The sequence below is a fragment of the Garra rufa genome, chromosome 6 (assembly GCF_049309525.1).
Source record: "Garra rufa chromosome 6, GarRuf1.0, whole genome shotgun sequence".
Lineage (NCBI taxonomy): Eukaryota > Metazoa > Chordata > Actinopteri > Cypriniformes > Cyprinidae > Garra > Garra rufa.
The window spans coordinates 54,276,663-54,299,978 of NC_133366.1; the positions used below are offsets into that span (position 1 = coordinate 54,276,663).

General features: G+C 36.9%; 2 protein-coding genes across 2 annotated transcripts in view; both read right to left on the reverse strand.

The window, feature by feature from the left end:
• The window catches only part of LOC141337000 (A disintegrin and metalloproteinase with thrombospondin motifs 5-like), a 21,565-nt gene extending 15,880 nt beyond the window's left edge, over positions 1-5,685 (reverse strand). The window contains exon 1 of the mRNA XM_073842723.1: positions 4,612-5,685. Coding sequence (XP_073698824.1) covers positions 4,612-5,553 — 942 coding nt within the window. The 5' untranslated portion in view covers positions 5,554-5,685. The remainder of the gene's footprint in view (positions 1-4,611) is intronic.
• Positions 5,686-17,872: 12,187 nt separating this feature from the next.
• Positions 17,873-23,316, reverse strand: part of LOC141336983 (sodium- and chloride-dependent GABA transporter 2-like) — a 54,716-nt gene continuing 49,272 nt past the window's right edge. Inside the window, exon 17 of the mRNA XM_073842704.1 lies at positions 17,873-18,085. Coding sequence (XP_073698805.1) covers positions 17,957-18,085 — 129 coding nt within the window. The 3' untranslated portion in view covers positions 17,873-17,956. The remainder of the gene's footprint in view (positions 18,086-23,316) is intronic.

Sequence of the window (23,316 nt, forward strand, 5' to 3'; positions counted from 1 at the left end):
AAGCTGATAAATAAGCTTTTCACTAATGTTAGGATAGGACAATATTTGACAGAGATTTGAAAATCGGGAATCTCGGGAAAAAATCTAAATATTGAGAAAATCAGCTTTAAATTTGTCTAAATGAAGTTCTTAGCAATGCATATTACTAATCAAATTTACATTTTTATATATTTATGGTAGGAAATGTACAAAATATCTTCGTGAAACTTGATCTTTACTTACTATCCTAATGATTTTTGGCATAAAAGAAAAATCAATCATTTTGACCCATACAATGTATTGTTGGCCAATACTACAAATACCCGTGCTACTTGAGGGTCACACTATGTATATTGCACAATCATAATAGAACCACTGAAGCTGCATGTCTTATTAACAATTTGCCTAATATAAACACTGACTTTCCAACAGCTATTGATAGTGACCATTCTGTGAGTGTTTTGGAGGCATCATTCATGTCCTGGACAACCTGACAGTGCTGATGGATCTATACAGTATTTGACTGAAAGGCTTTCAGCATCATTGTGCTTCAGGGCCGAATGATTACAGCGGCACAGGTCAGATCAATTTTTCAAAAAACAAAACAAAAACCCAACACATATTAACATGTGCAGTTTGTTAAGTTCACTTAAGGAATCATTCAGCTAAAAAAAAAGATAATTCTGTCAGCAATTATTCACCCAAGCATCAACTGAATGTTTAACAAGTAACTGAATAAAATACAATATAACAATACTTAAAGTTAAGGAAGCCTGTTTTCGCTACTGAATAAAAAAGGTAATTGCGACATTTTATTCCAAAATTCTTTTTATTCCAAATTTTTTTTTCTTGCATTTGTGACTTTATTTCTCAGAATGGCGAGTTTATATCACACAAGTTTGACTTTATAACTCGCAATTGTGAGTTTAATTCTAAAAAAAGTCAGAATCGTTACAAGTGAGATAAGTTGCAATAACTTTTAAAATTTTTTATTCAGTGGCAAAAATGGGCTTCCATAGAAAGTTGACATACTAAAATAACAAAAACAAATAGAATTAACATAAACTTGAGTGAAATGCATGTATAGGTATGGTTTTTTTTTTAGGTAGATGCATGTATTTCCAAAGAGGCTGTTAATTTTCCACGGAATGCATGAATTGATCAAATGCATACCTGAATGAAATGTGAGTTGTTTTTTTTAGAAAAGCATCTGCAATGTGCACATGCCAAGTTCCTACAATGTTTTTATAACTTAAATTTGTTACCTGGGATGTGTCTTAGATGCAACATATATCAGCTACTGCAAAGTTTATTAGTGAACAATGACTTAAATTTCAGTCCACACTCTGAAAAATAAGGGTGCTTCACGATGCAATAGAAGAACCATTTTTGTCTAAATGGTTCCATAAAGAACCTTTAACATCTGAAGAACCTTTCTGTTTCACCAAAGGTTCTTTGTGGTTCTTCATATTATAAATAGGTAAGCAAGAAATTGTTCTTTAAAGAACCTTTGACTGAATGGTTCTTTGTGGAACCAAAAATGGTTCTTCTATGCTTGAAGAACCTTTTGAAGCACCATTATTTTTAAGAGTGCATTTCACCTTAGAGATTATCAGCTTGTTTACCTTTTTGAGGCAGTAAACAATCCCTGTTAACACTTTCAATGTTTAGAAGAGAGCAGCATGAACGTTCTGCTAAACTTCTTCTTTTGAGTTCCACAGACGAATGAAAGTCATATGGATTTTGTGCAAAACGAGGATGAGTAAATGAGACAGATTCTCATTTTTGGATGAGCGACGCTCAGCAAGCACAAAAAATAAATCAGCGTTAGTCATGAGGCAGAGGAGGCTTTGGGAAACTGTGCTGCAGCAGCAGAGAGGAAATGATGCTTTGCTTATTTCATTTCTTTGTGTTTGGCTTTGGCGGCGGTTCAGAGCTCTCAGTGGGTGTCTGTGGGCTTCTGCTGCCCATCATGGCTTGTTGACATGGTGTACTTCACAACCACACACTCTTAAACACACACACACACACACACACACACACTGTACGCCACCAGGTGTGTCAGACTCCACACTGCCAGAGGAAAGACGCCGCTGGCACCGGCCGTGAGTCAGACACTGCCAACAGAAGCTACATCTCTGTGGAATCTGGTGTGGCAGCTCTTATGAGAGGGAAACGACGTCAGCGGCACTTACAGATGCCAGCCGAGGGCACCAGGGAATGAATACCAGCCTGCTAGAGGAATTAGTTACAGTTAGAGGAACAGTTCACCCAAAAAATGAAAACTGGGTTTCTTCATTGGAACAGATGTGGAGAAACGCATCATTCTATCACTGTCATACTAATGGATCCTCTGCAGTGAATGGGTGCCGTTCAAACAGCTGATAAAAGCAGTCCATAATCCATATTAATAATAATAATAATAAATATAACACTGTCTCTCATCAAAATCCAGCCACATAATAGTTGTTTTGGACAGTTTTGGCTTGTAAACGGTGCTTGATTTGTGCAGATTTCTCTCCTGATTCAGACCAGACCACCTTTTCACTGGAGGAAGCATTATTAGTGTAAAGTGTATTTTAGTTAAAAGCATCTTAATGATGGATTTGTTTCAGATTTGTCTTCTCAAGATGTTAACTGATGGACTGGAATGGATTACTTGTGGATTATTGTGATGTTTTTATCAGCTCTTTGGACTTTGATTCTGACGGCACCCATTCAATCCAGAGGATCTATTGGTGAGAAAGTGATGGAGTGACACATTTTAACAAATCTGATGAAGAAACAAACTCATCCTTATCTTGGATGGCCTAAGGACGAAGACAATGTCAGCAAATTTTAATTTTTGTGTCAACTGTTGCTTTAAAACTATGCTTTACTTTAGAATACACTTTGTTAACTTTCGTTAACAGCTCTGGTTTGTGATACCGAATGCATTAACTAACTTAATAATCTTGCTTTCCATGCAAACTGATCTTGTTTGCATGTTTAGCTAGTATTTAACTAAAAAGCAAGACAAAGTTACTGATAAAGCGCAGAATTTGGCCACTTTAAGTGCTCCAGTGAACAAGACCTCGCATGACTTACATGCACCACAAGCCTCGTCTGGAAGCTCGACAAGCTCCAAACCACAAGCGCGGCGGTTGAGCGAGAGGCACGGAGCCTGTGCTTTACTGTGGGATCTGCGAGGGGCGAAACCAGTGTGGTCTCCAGCCCGGGACGGGTTTCATGTGCGGATTTTCCTCACAGCTCTCTGCTGCGGTTCACGGCACTCAGATCTCGAGAGCGTCCCGTGTGAGGAATGTGCGCGGACACACACTGTATGAAGACACACACAAGTCAGGGGACTGGGAGGGGGACGCCAAAGACGCCTGCCTAGAAAAACAGCAACAAAGGAAATAATTTTACAGTTCACTGTGGAACGGGAAGGGAGAGAGGCTGACGTTCCCACAGTAGTTGAGACATGATCAGATCCAGCTGACCTGGTCACACACACACACACACACACACACACACACACACACACACACACACACACACACACACACACACACACACACACACACACACACACACACACACACACATGTTGGGTTTACATGTTTTATGGGGACATTCCATAGGCGCAATGGTTTTTATACTGTACAAACCGTATTTTCTATGGCCCTACACCTAAACCTAGCCCTCACAGGAGATTGTGCACACTTTTACTTCCTCAAAAAAAACTCATTGTGCATGATTTATAAGCCTGTTTCCTCATGGGGACCTAAGAAATGTCCCCACAAGGTCAAAATCTACTGGTATTCCTATCCTTGTGGGGACATTTGGTCCCCGCAACGTGATGAATACCAGGTACACACACACACACACACACACACACACACACACACACACACACACACACACACACACACACACACACACACACAACACTGAGGTTTGATGGTATCTGATGATAATACTATGGTGCTCTGGAGTATACCTTGGTCATAATATGTACCATAGCATTTATATGGTGCTACAAGGCATTTCTCAAAATACCATGGTAGATAAAGATAAAGATGACTGAATTAGTGAATTAGTCTATTCATATTAGACTATTAATTAGTCAAACCTTAAAATGCTAAAAATACACATTTTTACTTATAATAAAATAATTTAAATGTAATTAAAATGCTAAAAAGGCAAATTTATTACATCAAAAATAATAAAAATGTCAAAATTACAAAAATATTTAACTATATAAAAATTATTTTAATTAGCCTATATTAAAATACTAAAAACACCTTATACTAAAATACTAAGTTTAGGAAACATCTTGGTCTTTGAATATGTGTTGGACAATGGGTCAAAAAGGTTAAGAACTGCTGGTCAAAACACAAACTGCAGTACCATGTTAAAACCATGGTATCCACCGCTGTACCACAGTAGCCTACTTTTGTAAGGTCACTTAGTTCAAAACATAATGGTACAGTGCAGGATGCGTTGGGACTGAAATAAAACGCCGTAATGAAGTTTACGAGCCGCGCTTGTACCTGCGCGCACGCGCCTCGATCACTCACTATGTAAACAAAGTTCACCAAGGCTGTTGCGCGCAACCGTCTGGCGCGACGCGAATGTTTCTGTTTTTACCTGCCTGGTGAAGAGGATCGCCGCGTCATGGTGATGCTGATGGTCGTCATCCAGCGGGTTCTGCTGATTCTGCCACTTGCAGAAGCTCTTAAGCGTCGCGGCGGCGTTTTTGGACACATCGATGCCCTTCTCGTTCTCGGACAGGATCGCGACTTTAACCACCGACAGGCGGATGGGGTTCTCGATGCTGGCGTGGCCGTAGAGTTTGGACGCGATGGACGCGAGGGTCAACAGGTAGTGGTGCAGGTCCTTGCCGTACTTCTTCGTCATGGACGCATCCGCGACTAGCAGCAGCTCCACGTGCCGCGCGCGAGACACGGAGCGCTTGCGTCGCGTCAACGCGCCGGGCTTCACAAACTTCGTCCACCATCTGCGTCCACGCGCATCCTCGTCGCGCTTCCGCTTTTTATCCTTGCGCGTTTTGCGGTCGCGCGTTCCGCAGCTGTGACGCGCGGGCATCGCTTCGAAACTGAAGCTCTCGCGCGTGTAGAAGTGGAGAGCGCTCGTCGCGTCGGCGTCCTCGACGATGTGCACGTCATTCTCGTGCCCCTTCGCCCGGATGAGCGGCGTGATGGTGTACCGCGCGTGATCCAGCGCGAAAAACCCGTCAAGTCCGCCGCCGCACAGATTGAAAAGCGCAAGAGACTCCGCGTTTGAATTAACGGTGCCGCGGTAAACGCATTCCCGACGCGGCGGCGGCGCGTCCACGTTCAAACCCAAGTGATGAGACAGTATCGACTCGTCCCGCTCCATATCCAGCTGAAAGCGCTGCTCGTCCAAATACAGAAGGTAACCGGCTTTTCCTCCCCCGTGATAAATCCGATCCACGGTGCGCACGACGCCGCGGGCAGGTGCGAGCAGAGACGCGTTTGCAGGTGGACGGAACGCAACGAGCGCAACGGAGCCCTCCAGAGCGCAACACAACAAAACAATCCGCCACATTATTCCATGTAGTTCAAACTTTTGGAAACATTACGATCCGAAACACAGCTTCAAAATGACTTGCGTGAAGATTTCGAGCCGGACTGATCCATGAGTGCCGGTGCGCATCTCACGCGTCACGGAAATAAACACATGAAGGTAGGATGAGAGAGGGACGAGAACTAAAGTCAACTTGAAGAACAAAACACAAAGTTTCCTCTTAAAAGCACCAGTGAGAGAAAGAGAGAGAGAGAGAAAGAGAAAGAGAGAGAGAGTCCTGCCCCTTTGCGCTTGCTCTCCACTCCAGACCTCCTCCTCTCATTCTTTCCCAACTCTCTCTCTCTCTCTCTCTCTCTCTCTCTCTCTCTCTCTCTCTCTCTCTGTGTTTGTGTTCACTGAACAGGTTCATCTGTACTTGTTTGAGAATGTCCTCACAAGCATTGCAATAAGTGCATTTTAAAAGCTCATGAATCATTTTTAAATCTACTAATGTCAACAGGTTTAATACATAGAAAACGCACCATTTAGTATAAACTACACTGCTTACTTACATAGTTGCATGTGTTATAAATGCGCTTTTATGTCCTGGAATCAATGCAAAGTCAAGGAAAGACTGTGTTTGTTCATCCTCATGTTTTGTTTGCTTTCTGAGAGATGCAAAACTGACTCAACATCATCATATTGACGACTTTTCTTAATCTTACAAGAGCTGATAAGCTAAGTGGGCACTGTTTAATACATAACAGTAGTGCATATGACTCATGCATTATATTTTGAAGCTCTTTTGAAGTCATATGATGCTTTGTGTGGGAAACAAACCCAAACTGAAGGCATTACTGAAAGTCTTAAAAAAAGCATTTGATATCATTGGTGTCAAATCTGGCACAAGGAAACACTTTTAATGACTCAAAAACATCCACATCCTGATCTTACATGAGCTGATAATAAACAGTATGGTAAAAATACATACATAAACTACTTAATTTGTATATTTTTGGTTTTTCAGAGCTCGACAGGATCCTCCATTCACTTTTATCATACAGTACAAACAGTTAAACCAAAAATTATTCAGACACCAGATACACTCTTAAAAATAAAGGTGCTTTAAAAGGTTCTTCACAGCGATGCCATAGAAGAACAATTTTTGTTTCCACAAAGAACCATTCAGTCAAAGGTTCTTTAAAGAACCATCTCTTACTTACCTTTTTATAATCTGAAGAACCTTTTGCCACAAACAGAAAGGTTTTTCAGAGGTTAAAGGCTCTTTATGAAACCATTTAGACAAAAAAAGGTCCTTCTATGGCATCGTGAAGCACCTTTATATGGTGTAGGACACTATAGTTCATATATGTATAGCAAAATAAAGTAAACTGTGACATATTATACCCAAAAATTCTTCATACAGTGGACTACCAGTAAAATTGATCAAAATTTGGGACCAAAAATTTGATTTGACACTTTGACCTGACCATTTTTTTTTTTTTTACATAACTTTCTATCAAAGTTTTTTGACATGATCAAGATAAATTTGTTCTGACACAGTTTAACTTTTGAGTTCTTATCATATTTTATTACCATTTTATAAACTACAGCAAATAAACTGTGATAATGTAAGAAATCTTAAAGGTGTCTGAATAAATTTTGGTTTGACTGTATAATACTTCACAGAAAACATTAATAAAAGTCATTGATTTTATGTTTTTGAGTCATTTATTCAGTTTTACTGTGCAAAAGGCAAACTTTTTCAATTTTCAGTAAATAATGACTTTATTAGTGTCTGTTTCTCACACAAAGCATTATATGACTTCATAAGAGCTGAAATATAATGAACGAGTCAAATGCACTACTGTTCGGTTGCTTTTGTCCATTGATCTCAAACAGAATCCTCTATTGCATAACATACTCCTGATGCTATTTGTTACGGACGATTGAATAAATCTTCAATAATGGGTTTGATGACATCAGAAAAACATATCCGAAGGTTTGATTTGTTATCATTTGTATATACAGCACTGAGTGACTCTCGACTGAACATGAGAGAGAGAGAGCGAATAGAAACGTGACATCATGCAGGGAATCCGCTACTGGGAAACCCTGTTCAATAGTGCATCAGCCGCCGCAGGCAATGACACCACTGACGCAGAACACACAGCATTGTGCACACTAGTGAGGGTTCATTCTGCTGTCAGCCTCATTCCAGCACTGTGTTATGATGTCATCATCACAACAATAACAACAGCAGCAGCACAGACAACACTGGCTTAAAGGGACAGTTCAGCCAAAAAAGATCACTTTGTCAGCATTTACTCAAGCTCATGAAGTTAAAAACCTGCAGGACGTTTATTCTTTGGTGGAATACAAAAATAGATGTTTAGCAGAATGTTCACGCTGCTCTTTATCATACATCAAAAATTCAGGAAAAAACTATAATACTGAAAATATTTTTTATTACAATATAAAATAATGGTTTTTATTTTAATATGCTTTAAAATGTAATTTATTCCTCTGATGCAAAGCTGAATTTTCATCAGCTGTTGCTCCAGCCTTAAGTGTCACACGATCCTTCAGAAATCATTCTAATATGCTGATTTATTATTAAAATGATCAATGTTGGAAACAGTTGTGCCGCTTAATATTTTTCATACTTTGATGAATAACAAGTTAAAAAGAACAGCATTTATTTAAAATATAAATATTTTCTAACAATGTAAATCTATGCTATTTTTAAAATTAATTTAACACATCCTTGCTGAATAAAAGTATTCATTTCTTTAAAAAAAAGAAAGAATAAAAATGTACCGATACCAAACTTTTGAACAGTATTATATATTGTCAGAAAATTAGCTTTGTATCACAGGAATAAATTACATTTTAAAATACATTAACATAGAAAACAGTTATTTTAAATTGAAATAATATTTAATAATATTACAGTTTTTTTCTGTATTTTTGATCAAATAAATGCAGTCTTGATGAGCAGAAGAAACGACTTTAAAAACCATTAAAAATATATGTGATCCCAAACTATTGAGTGGCAGTGTAAACTACTAAATACTATATAAACTACTAAATAATAAAAAAAACATGAAGCTAAATGAGTATAAATATAATTAATATATATAAGTTATGAGTAATTATAAATATAACAACTAAAAATGACAAAAATGAAATAAAATTTTAATTAAAACTAATTAAAAAAGTTATTGGATGTCTAAGAATCAGAGCTGTTTGCACAGAAAGTCTGTTTTGAAACGGCACGAGGGCGAGTAAATGATGGACGTGGAAGCTTTGAAAGCTGTAGCTTGCTGTCGTTGAGTAACATTATTTTAATTATTGAATAAGGCACTTCCTTCTTCTCCAAACTCACGTATGATGACCTGAGCTTTGAGGTGATGGATAATTCATGCTGCATCCAGAATAGCAGCTCCAGCGTCAGTGACTGGGACAAAAGCGCCGGCATGTACGTTCACGCTCGCATATCTGACAGATATTCGGTATTATGTGGCATTAAGAGAATATTTATTACATCTCGAGGCGCTCTGGCGGTTTTGTGCCAGCGCTGTCAGTCGCTGGATTTGGGTGTTGTGTAATATGAATCGCTTTTCAAAAATCGCACACGGAGCCAAATTGCATTCTGCTTCTCAAATAAGAAATGACACTTCATGGATCTCCTGCCCAGTGTTTGTTTACTGAGGCTGAGTCACTTCTTAGTGTTTCCCAGAGGAGCTGTCAGAAGCAGCAGACACACAGTCTACAGGGAATATACAGAGTCTTTCTCTCCTCACGTACTGTATGTGTATCTGCTCAAACGCAGCACTTGTCTGCAGGCAAGAGTGCACAATGTACTAGAACTGGAGTTCAGTCGAAATGAATCGGAAATTACAACTCTGACCATCATGTCATTCCAAACTTTCAAAGAAGTCTCTTCTGCTCTCTAAGACGATTTATTTGATTAAAAATACAGTAATATGCACTTTTAGTCATCAAGGATGCATTAAATTGATCAAAAGTAACAGTCAAGACATTTATAATGTTACAAAAGATGTTCTTTTGAACTTTCTATTCATCTGTGAATCCTGCAAAATAAAATGTATCACAGTTTCCACAAAAATAAGTGTGTTCAACATTGATAATAATCAGAAATGTTTCTCAAACAGCAAATCAGCATATTAGAATGATTTCTGAAGGATCATGTGACACGGAAGACTGCAGTAATGATGCTGAAAATCCAGCTTTGATCACAGAAATAAATTACATTTTAAAATAGATTCATATAGATAACAGCTATTTTAAATTGTAATAATATTTCAGAATTTTTACAATATTTTTGATCAAATAAATGCAGCCTTGATGAGCAAAAGAGGACGTGTTTGACACCCTGTTCCTCCACATCCAGCATTCTGCTGTGTTTCTATAGGAGTGTGTGGGAGTTCAGAGGAGAACACTGTGTACCATCACGTATCTGTTCATATAGTGAAGCCCACCTCCTCATTATGAGCTCAAAACCCCACAGCCATATTGAACACAGTTACACTCAACCTTAGTTACCATATGAGTGACTTAGCAAATGTTCAAATGTTTAAAATTCATAGATTCATGCATTTATGGACTGATTGTAAATGTAATGCTTTTTTAAAAGTTGTAAGATTATTGGTGTACAGAAAAATACTATTTCAGTCTTTCTACTTCAGCAAAATTTATCATTAATTAATTAAATGTTACTTTGTAAGTGTTTATAAAAATAACTGCCACTCAAAAGTTTGGGATCAGCAAGATTTTTAACGTTTTTAAAGATGTTTCTTCTGCTCATCACAGCTGCATTTATTTGATCAAAAATACAGAAAAAAACTGTAATATTGTGAAATATTATTTAAATTTAAAATAACTGTTTTCTATGTGAATATATTTTAAAATGTAATTTATTCCTGTGATAAAAAAAAATAATTTTCAGCATCAATACTTCAGTCTTCGGTGTCACATGATTCTTTAGATACCATTCTAAAATACTGATTTATTATCAATGCTGAAAACAGTTGTGCTGCTTAATATTTTGTTGGAAACCCAGGATTCTTTAACAAATAAAAAAAAAATTAAAAGAACAGTGTTTTGGGGTCAGTCAATTTTTATTCTTGCGTAGCATAGGTTTACATTGTTAGAAAAGTTTCATATTTCAAATAAATGATGTTCTTTTTAACCTGTTGTTTATCAAATAATCCTGAAAAAAAAAAAAGAATCACAGGTTCCAAAAAATATTTGGCAGCACAACTGTTTCCAACATTGATAATTTTAATAATAAATCATAAATAATAAGTAAAAAACTTCTGAAGGATCATGTGACACTGAAGACAGGAGTAACAGCTGATGAAAATTCAGCTTTGCATCACAGGAATAAATTACATTTTAAAGAATATTAAAATAAAAACCATTATTTTATATTGTAATAACATTTTGCAATATTACCATTTTTTTCTGTATTTTTGATCAATTAAATGCAGCCTTGATGAGCAAAAGAGACTTCTTTAAAAAAACATTACAAGTCTTAATGATCCCAAACTTTTGAGCGGTAGTGTATACTTATTAGTGTTGGGTCGAGTCCACGTAAGTCGAGTCCGAGTCGAGTCCGAGTCTTTAACCAGTCGAGTCCGAGTCAAGTCCGAGTCCAAAATGGGGCGAGTCGGACTCAAGTCCGAGTCCAAATGGGTCGAGTCCGAGTCGAGTCCGACCGAGTCCAACTAAAAACTACTGTTTGTCAGTATCTTAACCTTGTTTTAATTTGTACAACTACAATAAGGCAATGACAATTTAAATGTAACAAAAGGAAACCTCTGTTGCATATTGCCATTTTGATTTTTTTATTTCACACCATCTCATTAGTGTCCTGCTCAGCAAACTTAAAGTCATGTAACAGAAGTTATGACTGACTTGATATTATGACATATTTCAGAGTGAAACAGCTTTTAGAATGTGGGAAGGACAATGTGGGAATTATAAGGGAAGGACAGGACTGTACCTACGAGTAAAAGAATGAATCTGTGATAAAGGGAGGGGTAGGTGAAGAGATGGACAGCTAGTGACATATTTTTCTTAGATGAAAATGAGGCTGTGAGGGTTAATGACATGGAAGTCATGGAATAAAAGAATAAAATTCTGACTTTATTTTCTCAATTTCGAGATTATATCTCACAATTCTGATAAGAAAATACATTCTCCCTTTTCCTCTCAGCTAAAGTCATGAGTTTATTTTTTCCCTCAGAACTGACAAACTTGCTATTGCTGCGTTAAATTGAGTTCTAAAGTCTTAAATACAACATATAAACGACATTAAAAAATTCTGAATTCTGAGATAAAATAGGTAAATGTAAAATGTTATAGGTTTAAATAGTATTTTTTTACTGACATAACTGTAACGTCTACTCCAAATTGGTCTATTGACAACGGGCCATTGAATTATTAGAAAATAATGCACACCCAAGTAAGTAAGTAAAACATTCTCAAGCTTACTGAAGGAAAATAAACAGTCTAATAATTAATTACAAGCAAAAGCATAAATAAATATAATAATCAAAATACAAATGAAATTGTTTTATACGTTTTTCAGATTGATCTATATAGTAAAGTATACCACAGAAATAGTGTACTACAAACATTTAATGAAGTAATAAATGTAAAAATAAAACTATCTACAATCTTCACCGTATATAATAAATATAGATGATTCTTATTAAAATTGCTAAACTGCTTCAATCAAGAGCAGTGAGTGATTTTCTCTTTTTATTTTGTTGTTTGATTATGACGCAGTCTGTGGCAGGTTTACACTGCTGTCGCTTTAAGACCGGACGCACAGATCATATATTTTGACACATCTGTATTTCTAACTCAACACAAAACCGATAGCATTTACATGAATGCTCTCCAAGATGATGCATTTTGACATTACCTTTCGTGTAAGTGTGTAGCAATAGAGAAAGAGTTTAATTCAGCATTGTGCGCTGACTGAGAGGCAGGCTTTCAAGTACCGGCAAGACTTTAAAACACATGCCAATAATACTGAATGTCACTTTCGTAATAATGCATCGAGTCAGTAAAATTTCCATCAACTGTCCCTGGACTCGGCTGGACTCGGCAATAATTCCCGAGTCCGAAAAGCTCGAGTCCGAGTCAAGTCCGAGTCAAAATGCATCCGAGTCCGTGACAAGTCCGAGTCCGCTAAAAATTGTACTCGAGACCGGACTCGAGTCCGAGTACAAGTCCGAGTACCCCAACTCTAATACTTATTATTAAAGTGTTTATTAAAAGTATTATTTATTTAATTGTATAATTTAATATATTATTTAATAATAATACTTTGTGAGTCACCTTGGTTTAAATCATCTGCTTAATGCATAAATAATATTTCTTCAAATGTATTAACTTTCACCTACAAAATGATTTGAAGGATCCTGAAAACAAACATGTTTTTCTTTCTCACATCACTGCTGAATCACTCACAATAAGTGCAGGAACATGAGTGTTGATTTCCTGAGCCGTGCTGGATTTAATGTCAGGTGCTTTGCAATCAGGCTTGTTGTTTTTCCTGCGGTCGAAACACGTTGGTTATGATGGGGCTGTGAAGAGGCACCTCTCGGCTCTCACCTATCTGTCAGCGGTTTGTGTGAAATGTTGTGATCTTGAGTCCCGTGGGGTCTGCGGATGTTTGCTCAGGTCAGAGAGATGTGAGAAAGCACGGCGTGGGCCGGTGTGTGTGTTTTGGGCTCTTCAGAGGTATTGCTGTAACCCTCAGCTCACCTTCGGCTCCAGTTTTGACCTGCCAACAAATGTGAGAGATTGAAATGAGCAGGATGATTTACTCACAGGCTTTCCTGTCAAAACAGGCTGAGTTGTTTACAAAGGTTAAGGACTTGTCCAGGTATCTTTTTTTTAGTGCTTCCACAAAATAAATCACAGCGAAACTTCTGCTGTGATGTTTTGATGTTTTTGAGTCACTTAGTGTCTTAAGTACACTCTTAAAAATAAAGGTGCTTCACGATGCCATAGAAGATCCATTTTTGTCTAAATAGTTCCATAACGAACCTTAAACATCTGAAGAACCTTTCTATTTCACAAAAGGTTCTTTGTGCGAAAGAAGGTTCTTCAGAATTTAAAAAGGTAAGATAGAGATGGTTCTTTAAAGAACTGACTAAATGGTTCTTTGTGGAACCAAAAATGCAATACAGAACATCTGAAAGCACATTTAGCCAGTGTAGCCGGAGTACATTTGTAGCAATAGCCAAAACTAAAAATACATTGTATGGGTCAAAATGATCGATTTTTATTTTATGACCAAAAATCTGTAGGGTATTAAGATCATGTTCCATGAAGATACTTTGTAAATTTCCTACTGCAAATATATCAAAACGTTATTTTTAAATAGTAATACGCATTGCTAAGAACTTCATTTGGACAACTTTAAAGGCGATTTTCTCTGTATTTTGATATTTTTGCACCCTCAGATTCCAGATTTTCAAATAGTTGTATCTTAGCCAGATATCATCCTATCCTAACAAACCAATCTCAATTTGAAGGAACTGATCATTATGACTGGTTTTGTAAAAAACGATTTAAGTCAACGTAACATAATTTGTTACATGGCTACACTGTAAACAAAATCTGTAGAAATTACAGTATTACTGGCAGCTGGTTGCCAGTAACTTACTGTAGATTTTAATTTATGCTATTTACTGGCAACAGTTTGTTCAAAGTTAATTGAACATTAAACATTAACAAGTCTTTATCTTTACAGAATAAAACTAAAATAACAGCCTCATGCAAAGCATTCTGGGAACCAAAATCTGAAGGAAAAAAACAGAAAAAGGTTGATGAAGGTTTCTGGTTCCCAGAATGCTTTGCAGTAGGTTGTTATTTTATAGTTTTATTCTGTAAAGACAAAGACTTGTTAATGTTTAATGTTCATTTAACTTTGAACAAACTGTTGCCAGTAAATAACATAAATTAAAAATCTACAGTAAGTTACTGGCAACCAGCTGCAGAACTACAGCAAATTTTTTACAGTGTACCTTAAAATTTTAAGTTCAGTCAACTCAAAAAAGATTAGTCAACTTAAACTAAACTTAGATATTTGAGTTGATTCAACTTAAAAAATTATTAAGGCTGCCAGGTAATGCCCAGCTTTTAAGTTTAACAAACCAAATTTTTTTGTCAAGTCAACTCAAATATCTAAGTTGTCTCTTAGTACAACTTAACATTTCAAGGTGACTAAACATATTTGAGCTGACTTAAATCTTAAAGTTTCAAGGCAGCAAGGTAACAAATTATTTTAAGTTTACTCAACAATTTTTTTTTTACAGTGCCCAGGGTCATATACTGGTTTTATCTGGGTTGTTGGTTAAAAGCTAACATGAACATGAGAGACTAGTTGCTAGCTGGAATATTTTGTCATGGCTGTAGTTGTAAACAAGTGTGTCACTAGTAATTTTGGTTAATGGCCTTAGACTCTGTACTTCAACAAAACAAATGTATATAAATACATTAGTGCTATCAATTAACAATAATAAAAAAAATTAACAGGCCTAAACTGTAATGCATCATCATGCAAAAATGATAGCATTTTTATAAACATGCTTTCATGTTTGGCACTGACAGTCCAACGTGCAGGAGATGCTCTGCTGCTCTACTGTATCAAACACATTACAGCATCAGATATAATCTTCATCCACTGAACACAATAACACTCACACAACCATATGGACGCACACAGGCCATCCGATGTACTCTAAATATAGAGCACACACTATCAAAACGTGCATATGGACATGCGTGCATGGACACGTGCGCAGACGGCATGCATATTGAGCGTCTGTGCAAACACACACACACACACACACACACACACACACACACACACACACACACACACACACACACACACACACACACACACACACACACACACACAGAGCCAACAGCACTAAATGAATCCATTTATAAATCAGGAGCGCTAAGAGGCACTTCTAGTTATCATTGTGCGGCCCATCTGTTATGTTCTGTCCCAGCATGCCTCATTCATAATAGAATACTGATGAGGTTTAAGGTATATTTTACATGCTTTACAAACAAATGAGTCCTTTTGTACCAGTTTAAAAGACAAATGATTATTGACAGTGTCAATAAAAGCCAATAATCAAGCACACTGAAACCTAATATCTGTCAATATCTAATGTGTTTTCAGAGTTCATCTGATTCTGTCATCTGTTCACTTTAGACACTGAGAACTCACAGGAAACTAAGAATACAGGAAATATGATTGCACTAATGACTTTGTGACAGATTATAAAAATAAAATTTTTACTTTATTAGTTCCATATGCATAAAATACATAAACATAAAAAATGCTGATGTAACAAATAAATAATAAACTAATAAACATTATTTACTTTATCAGTTTCATATGCATAAAATGCATAAAAAAATGCTGATAAAAATAATAATAAAAAAACAAACTAATAAACATTATTCACTATATTAGTTCATGTATTAACATAAAAATGCTGATAATAATAAATATATAAATAATAAACTAATAAACATTATTTACCTAATTAGTTCATGCATTACCATAAAAAATGCTGATAATAAATAAATAAATAAATAAATAAATAAACAAACAAACAAACATTTATTTACTTTGTTAGGTCCATTTGCAGAAAATGCATAAACATAAAAAATGCTGATAGTAATAAATAAATAATAAACTAATAAACATTATTCACTATATTAGTTCATGCATTAACATCAAATATGCTGATAATAAATAAATAATAAAATAATAAACATTTATTAACTTTATCAGTTCCATGAGCATAAAATGCATAAACATAAAAAATGCTGATAATAATAAATACATAATAAACTAATAAACATTATTTACTTCATTAGTTCCATATGTATAAAATGTGTAAGCAACAAAAATGCTGATAATAATAAATAAATAATAAACACTTTAATTAAGCCAGTTTCTTAACACCTGTCAAGAAAACTTCTGGGTCACAACGCAAACACACAGGAGAAAAATGACAATTTATTTGGTTTAAGAAAATTAAGATTTTTTTTAGGAGCATTAAGACTTTTTTTGAAATGTGCATTTTCATGACAATAAACACATTTCTGCCAAAATGTCTACAAAAAAGCAAATAAATGAATAAATACATTTTTTAATAAAAAAACCTAAATAAAATAAAATATGATGGTGCTAAATTTAAATAGTGATGAACTTATGTATTATAATGTTATTTGTTTATACTGATTTTAGTGCTGGGGAATGATTAATTGCAATTAATCACATCCAAAATAAAAGTTTTTGTTAATATAATATATTTTGAAAATATTTACATGTATTTACATTTATTATAAATATAACATTATTACATTAATATATAAATATAACTTTTTATTAAATATACATGCATGTGTGTGTATTTATATATACACAAACATTATGTACATAAAAACTTTTATTTTGGATGTGATTAATCAAGATTAATTGTTGCCCACTAGCTGATTTAAATTGACGTAATCGAATGTTTTGTCGTTCCATCTTAAAGTCATGAGAATTTCATGAGAATCATAATTTATAACAATGAGAATCACAAAACCTCCCAAAACAGTTAAAATTAGGAAAAGAACAAAACTAATTGCAAACAACAACAAAAAGAGAACTGCAAAAAAACTGCACACTACCCAAAAGCAATGAGACAATTTTTTTTACCAAAAAAAAGTGAATGGATTAATAAAGACAATACAGAAAATGTTTTGCATTTGTATTTTTTGGTGGAGAATGTGCTTAATAAGCACTAAAATAATGCTATTATGAGATTCATTTGATCATATTAACCATATACTTCAAGAAACACTGGTCTATTTTCACACATCCCATTAGTGTAAGTCAAAGAGACTCATCATGCCAGTAAAGATCTGATGTTTCATGATCACATCCCAAGCTGACTTGCACATCGTGACCAGGCGTGACGAGTTTCCAGCATCAGTAATATGTGATGCCAAACAGAAAACAAACAAACATACAGCAGAATCTAGATCAACAAATAGTTTCCACCACAAAATACCTAAATGTAACCATGTACAGAAGGGAAAATCACATTTTGAAATTTTTTCAAGTAAAAAAAAAAGTGTTCAGCTTATTCGTTCTCACTGAAAATGAACAGTTAGGTGTTCCAACTGATGCAAAAGTAGAAATATTTCATGCATTTTCAAAAAAAACACAGTATATACTTAGATTAACATGGGAGAGAACTTTAACTGCTTGTTATTAAACAAAGAGCTTCTTTTATCTTCAAGTCTCCAATGTTACACTACAGTCTCGTATCAGAGCGAACGCTGAGCGCTTAGATCAGATCTGTCCAGTTTCACTCAATTACACCACGTCCTTAATTGACTCTTTGGGCTTCTTTGTTCTGAGGTCAAAGGTCAAACGCGTCGCAGCAGAAAGGTGCTCGTCTGTCAGCGGTGAGTCCTGCGTGGGACGGCACAGCAGACGAAGACGCTGGACACGGGAACACATGAATAGCTTGTTATTCATGAGCGAGACGTTAGGAGGGTTATTATACAGACGCTCGAGACTCTCTGTCTGCGTGAGGGATTTTATTTGCCACTTACATAAACAACAGTCATTCGCACAACAATGAAGCACGGCTTACAGCACTAGAGAGCTAGACTGACTCAGGAAGGTTAAAAATGCTTGGATTCATGATTAAATGTGACCCCCGGAGCACAAAACCAGTCTCAAGTCGCTGGGGTATATTTGTAGCAATAGCCTAAAAATACATTGCATGGGTCAAAATTATTGATTTTTCTTTTATGCCAAAAATCATTAGGAAATTAAGTAAAGATCATGTTCCATGAAGATTTTTTGTAAAATTCCTACTGTAAACATATCAAAATGTAATTTTTGATTAGTAATATGCATTGCTAAGAACTTAATTTGGACAACTTTAAAGGTGATTTTCTCAGTATTTTGATTTTTTTGCATCCTCAGATTCCAGATTTTCAAATAGATGTATCTCAGTCAAATATTGTCCTATCCTAACAAACCATATATCAATAGAAAGCTTATTTTTTGAGCTATGTATACACATTTTGTACAATTTAACCTTATGACTGTTTTTGTTGTCCAGGGTCACAAATGTTCTACATGAACTATACGAATGAATTACAGATCCATTAAGCACAATATAAAGTTATAAAACATTTTTTAAAGGTGTCATCAGATGCAAAACTCACTATTACATATGGTTTGAACATTAATGTGTGATGTCAGTTTGTGTACACAACCACCCTACAATGATAAAAATACACCCAGTTGTATTTTTTAATCTTTAAAAGTAATATCTTTATCTTAAAAGTAACATACCTCTTTAAAGTTGCTTATGAGCATAATAGCTTGTGAAGTGTGTGCAATTTGTGTGCAATTTGCATGTTTTTATTTGACTTATTTTTAATGCTTAGATTGCTTATACTTTTTTTTCTTTTTTCTGTGTATTTATGTCTGTTTATGTAAATATTATTTTTACGTTATTTTGATTTGCTTATATTTGCTAAATGTTTCTATTGTAAGTTTTAATTATCTTACATTCATGTTTTTGTGTTTGCTTCATGCCTGTGAAGCACTTTGAGTTGCATTTATGTATGAAAAGTGCTATACAAATAAAATTATGGTAACACTTTCTATGAAGCCCCTATTTATAATACATTATGAGGGTATTTCTAAGGCATTATAATGAATGCATAATGCATTATAATACAACTTATAATATGTTATATTATCTCATTAATACTCATAACAACAATTATAATACATTATAATACTTGAGTATTTGAGGTTATAACTTTTAAGATTATGATTATTTATAACTCACAATGGATGCTATTTAATATATCTAATTTATAATGGACTATATCATATTACGTTTATTCTTTTCATTTATATTATGTTTTATTTTGATGGTCCCCTTATTCTACTGACTATAAGCAACTTTTCAACTGCATGTCAACTAACACTCCTTAGAGTAGTAGTAGACTTAGGTTAAGGTTAGGCTAGGTAGAAGGTTCATGTACTTGCAAAGTTACTTGTAATCAGTTTGTCATTTGGGGAACTATCAAAATACAGTGTTAGCATATATTTTGCATACTACTACTAATAATTACCGCTATCTGACATGGAGTTGCAGAGTTACTTATCAAAAGCTGTCTAAAGGGTATCATCAAAATAATCAAACTGATGTCATTACACATTCATCTGATCTGATGCCTGATCTTAGGGATCTTTGGGAAATATTATTATAATTACTTATAAGTGGTCTTTGTATGCTTTAAGTAAAGTGACATGAGAAAGATGGCAAGAAATGAGACTTATAATACGTTATAACTATGGAGGAGGTAATCATACTCTTAAAAGCTATAACCACAAATAAGTAAAACATTATAATACAATAAAACTGTTCTTATGAATACTCATAAGACGATACAACATATTATAAGGTTTTTTATAATGCATTACAAATTTATTATAACGCCTTAAGAATACCCTTATAATATATTATAAATACAGGCTTCATAGAAAGTGTTACCAAAATTTAGGGCTGTCCCCGAATAGTCGAAGATTCGATGCATCGATATGCGGAGCCTGATTCGACCACCGATCTCACAGTCGAATCTTCGCGGGTGAAACGAGCATCACACCATTTTGGCAATATAGGGGTGCTCAATGTCTAACTGCACACAGAACTACTAGATTTTGTACGGACATATTAAGTTATAAACAGCCTTAGATTATGATAATGCAGTAAAAACAAAAGTGAAAAGAAAGAAGCGTTCAATAAATATTTTTAACGTGCTTGTGAACAAATCCAACCACCCCTGTGACAGATTTAATTTTCACTTGCCCTGATCCATGATGAGATGAGGACGGCAGGGATTAGGCGGCGATCACACCGAACGCGTTTTTGCCGTTGGAGGCGCCTCTTTTGAATGGTTTTCTGTTGGCAGTGAGCGTTCTGCGCTCCGTTAATGCGTCCCCGGCGCCTCGCGTTTTTGCAGGAGCGCTCTGAGCGCCTGAAGTTGAAAAAAAAAATATCAACTCTGAGCGGAAAAACGCCCAACGTTATTCGCGTTCTTTCCCATTGTCCAATCTTTCGGGTCTTCGAAAGTTTACCGTCGCTTAAAAAGTCCGGAGACTGCAAGAAATAGAGGAGAAACCTTTGGTGTCTATCATGGGAAACCAGGGGCTGTATTATTTAGGGTTTCTGCTAATATGACAGTTTAATTAACAGCAAAAAACTAGATTTTAGAGCGTTCGCGCTATAATCCTTTGATTTGACTGACAGGACAGCTGTTTTGGTCGTTGCTTAGCAAAAAAGGCAGTGCTGTGCGCCTTGCGTTTTTAGAACTAAAAGACGCGTTCTGTCTTTTTATTTAAACCTAAATAAGTTCGTCTGTCAGTTGGCAGGCAGTTTTGGTCGCTTTATTAAAAGTTGTTGCTGTGTGCAGTGTGTAAAATAAAATAAAAATTGTTTTACCCTCCTGCTGACTATAGTGTCGTGTCCCTCCTATCCCATTCACACACACACATAAGCCTAGATGATTCGACTATCGGTCGACTATAGAAAGATTCGAAAATTCTGATTCGACTATGAAAATTCTTAGTCGGGGACAGCCCTACCAAAATTATTATTAAATTAAATTTTAAATTCAGCTCATTCTCAGCTTCTTGTGGGTGTGATGACACACAGACAGAGGCCCCTCCCATGATAGTTGATTGACACGAGCACCTTACTTTAGCCCCGCCCTCACCGAGCTCAAACAGTCCGACTCCGATAAGAGGTTTTTATGCATCTTTGCAAATGGCCTTTCTTAATAATGTGCTAGTTAGCAAGTTTTGCCACTAAACGTGGCTAAATGTGGCTACATGTGGCTAAAGTAAACATTACGGCTGGTCATCCCTTGGCAGCGAAGGGCGGGGCGAGCAGAGCTCATTAGCATTTAAAGGAACATGCAACAGAATATCCTCTCCATAGTATGTTAGAGACTTCTCATTAAGACCTTAAAGAATCATATAAACTTGTGGAAAATGGGCATCTGATGACCCCTTTAATTAGGGCGAGCCACTGCAGGTGAATAGGGTAACAACAATTAACTAATAGTTATCGCCTTACTCTCCCAGTTGATTGATTACATTGATAATTGCATTTTTTCTATTACAAGTTTTCTAAAATGTTATGTTTAAATATGCAAATGAGCATTTTTTAATGAAATATGCACTCATTTGCATACTAGTACAAATATCTTGTCACGTATCTGGTCTATCTCGTCATGAACTCTAGCACACACATTCTGGACTGCAAACCCCATAAGCCACTGCACCAATCACTGCACACAGCTGCTCCTCGTTTCCCACTGAACTGATTGCTGCATACACCTGTTTCACATTTACCCACATGCATTTAAGCCACTCACACACACAGCCACCTTGCGAAGTCTTATCATTCCCTATGGTTGTTATTCTAAGCGTTTTTCATGTTTCCATGCTCCCTGGCCTTGTTGTTTCCTTAGTTTATTCCTGGTTTGTTTTGTTTGTCTTATTTGTTTTCTTTGTCACTTTGGACTGCCCTTCTGGATTTCGACCCCCCGCCTGTGTTACGGATTACTCTCTGGATTGTCTTTGAGGTTACTGTTTGCCGATATTTTGACCCTGTCTGTTTGACCACGTCTGTTAAATAAATGCTGCGAATGGATCCGCACGTCTCAGTCTGACCGTCCATGTGACAGAAGACTTCGCCAAACCAGGATCCAGCGGCTTTCTTTCACCTCCAGCATCACAATATGGACCCGCATGAGTCTGTAAGCAAGATGGCCTCCCTTCTAGAGTCTCTTGACAAGATGACCTCCCTTCTAGACTCTGTTCGCAAAATGGCTGCCCTTCCAGAGTCTGCTCTCAAGATGGGCCCCCTTCCACAGCCATGGCACAAGATGGCTACCATCAAATCAGTGACTGCGCCGCCAGAGCGCCCTCCAGTGACTGCGCCGCCAGAGCGCCCTCCAGTGACCGCTCGCTCAGAGCCTGCTCTTCCAGAGTCTCCGCTGGAGACGCCCAGCCCTCCTGAATCTCCGCTGGGGTCGTCCAGTTCTCCAGAGCCCGCTCCTCAAGAGCGTCGTCCAGAGCCCGCTTCACAAGAGCGTCGTCCAGAGCCCGCTTCACAAGAGCGTCGTCCAGAGCCCGCTTCACAAGAGCGTCGTCCAGAGCCCGCTTCACAAGAGCGTCGTCCAGAGCCCGCTTCACAAGAGCGTCGTCCAGAGCCCGCTTCACAAGAGCGTCGTCAAGAGCCCGCTTCACAAGAGCGTCGTCCAGAGCCCGCTTCACAAGAGCGTCGTCCAGAGCCCGCTCCTCAAGACAGCCTTCCAGAGACTCCGCTGGTTCAGCCCAGCCTTCCAGAGACTCCGCTGGTTCAGCCCAGCCTTCCAGAGCCTCCGCTGGTTCAGCCCAGCCTTCCAGAGCCTCCGCTGGTTCAGCCCAGCCTTCCAGAGCCTCCGCTGGTTCAGCCCAGCCTTCCAGAGACTCCGCTGGTTCAGCCCAGCCTTCCAGAGCCTCCGCTGGTTCCGCCCAGCCTTCCAGAGACTCCGCTGGTTCCGCCCAGCCTTCCAGAGACTCCGCTGGTTCCGCCCAGCCTTCCAGAGACTCCGCTGGTTCCGCCCAGCCTTCCAGAGACTCCGCTGGTTCAG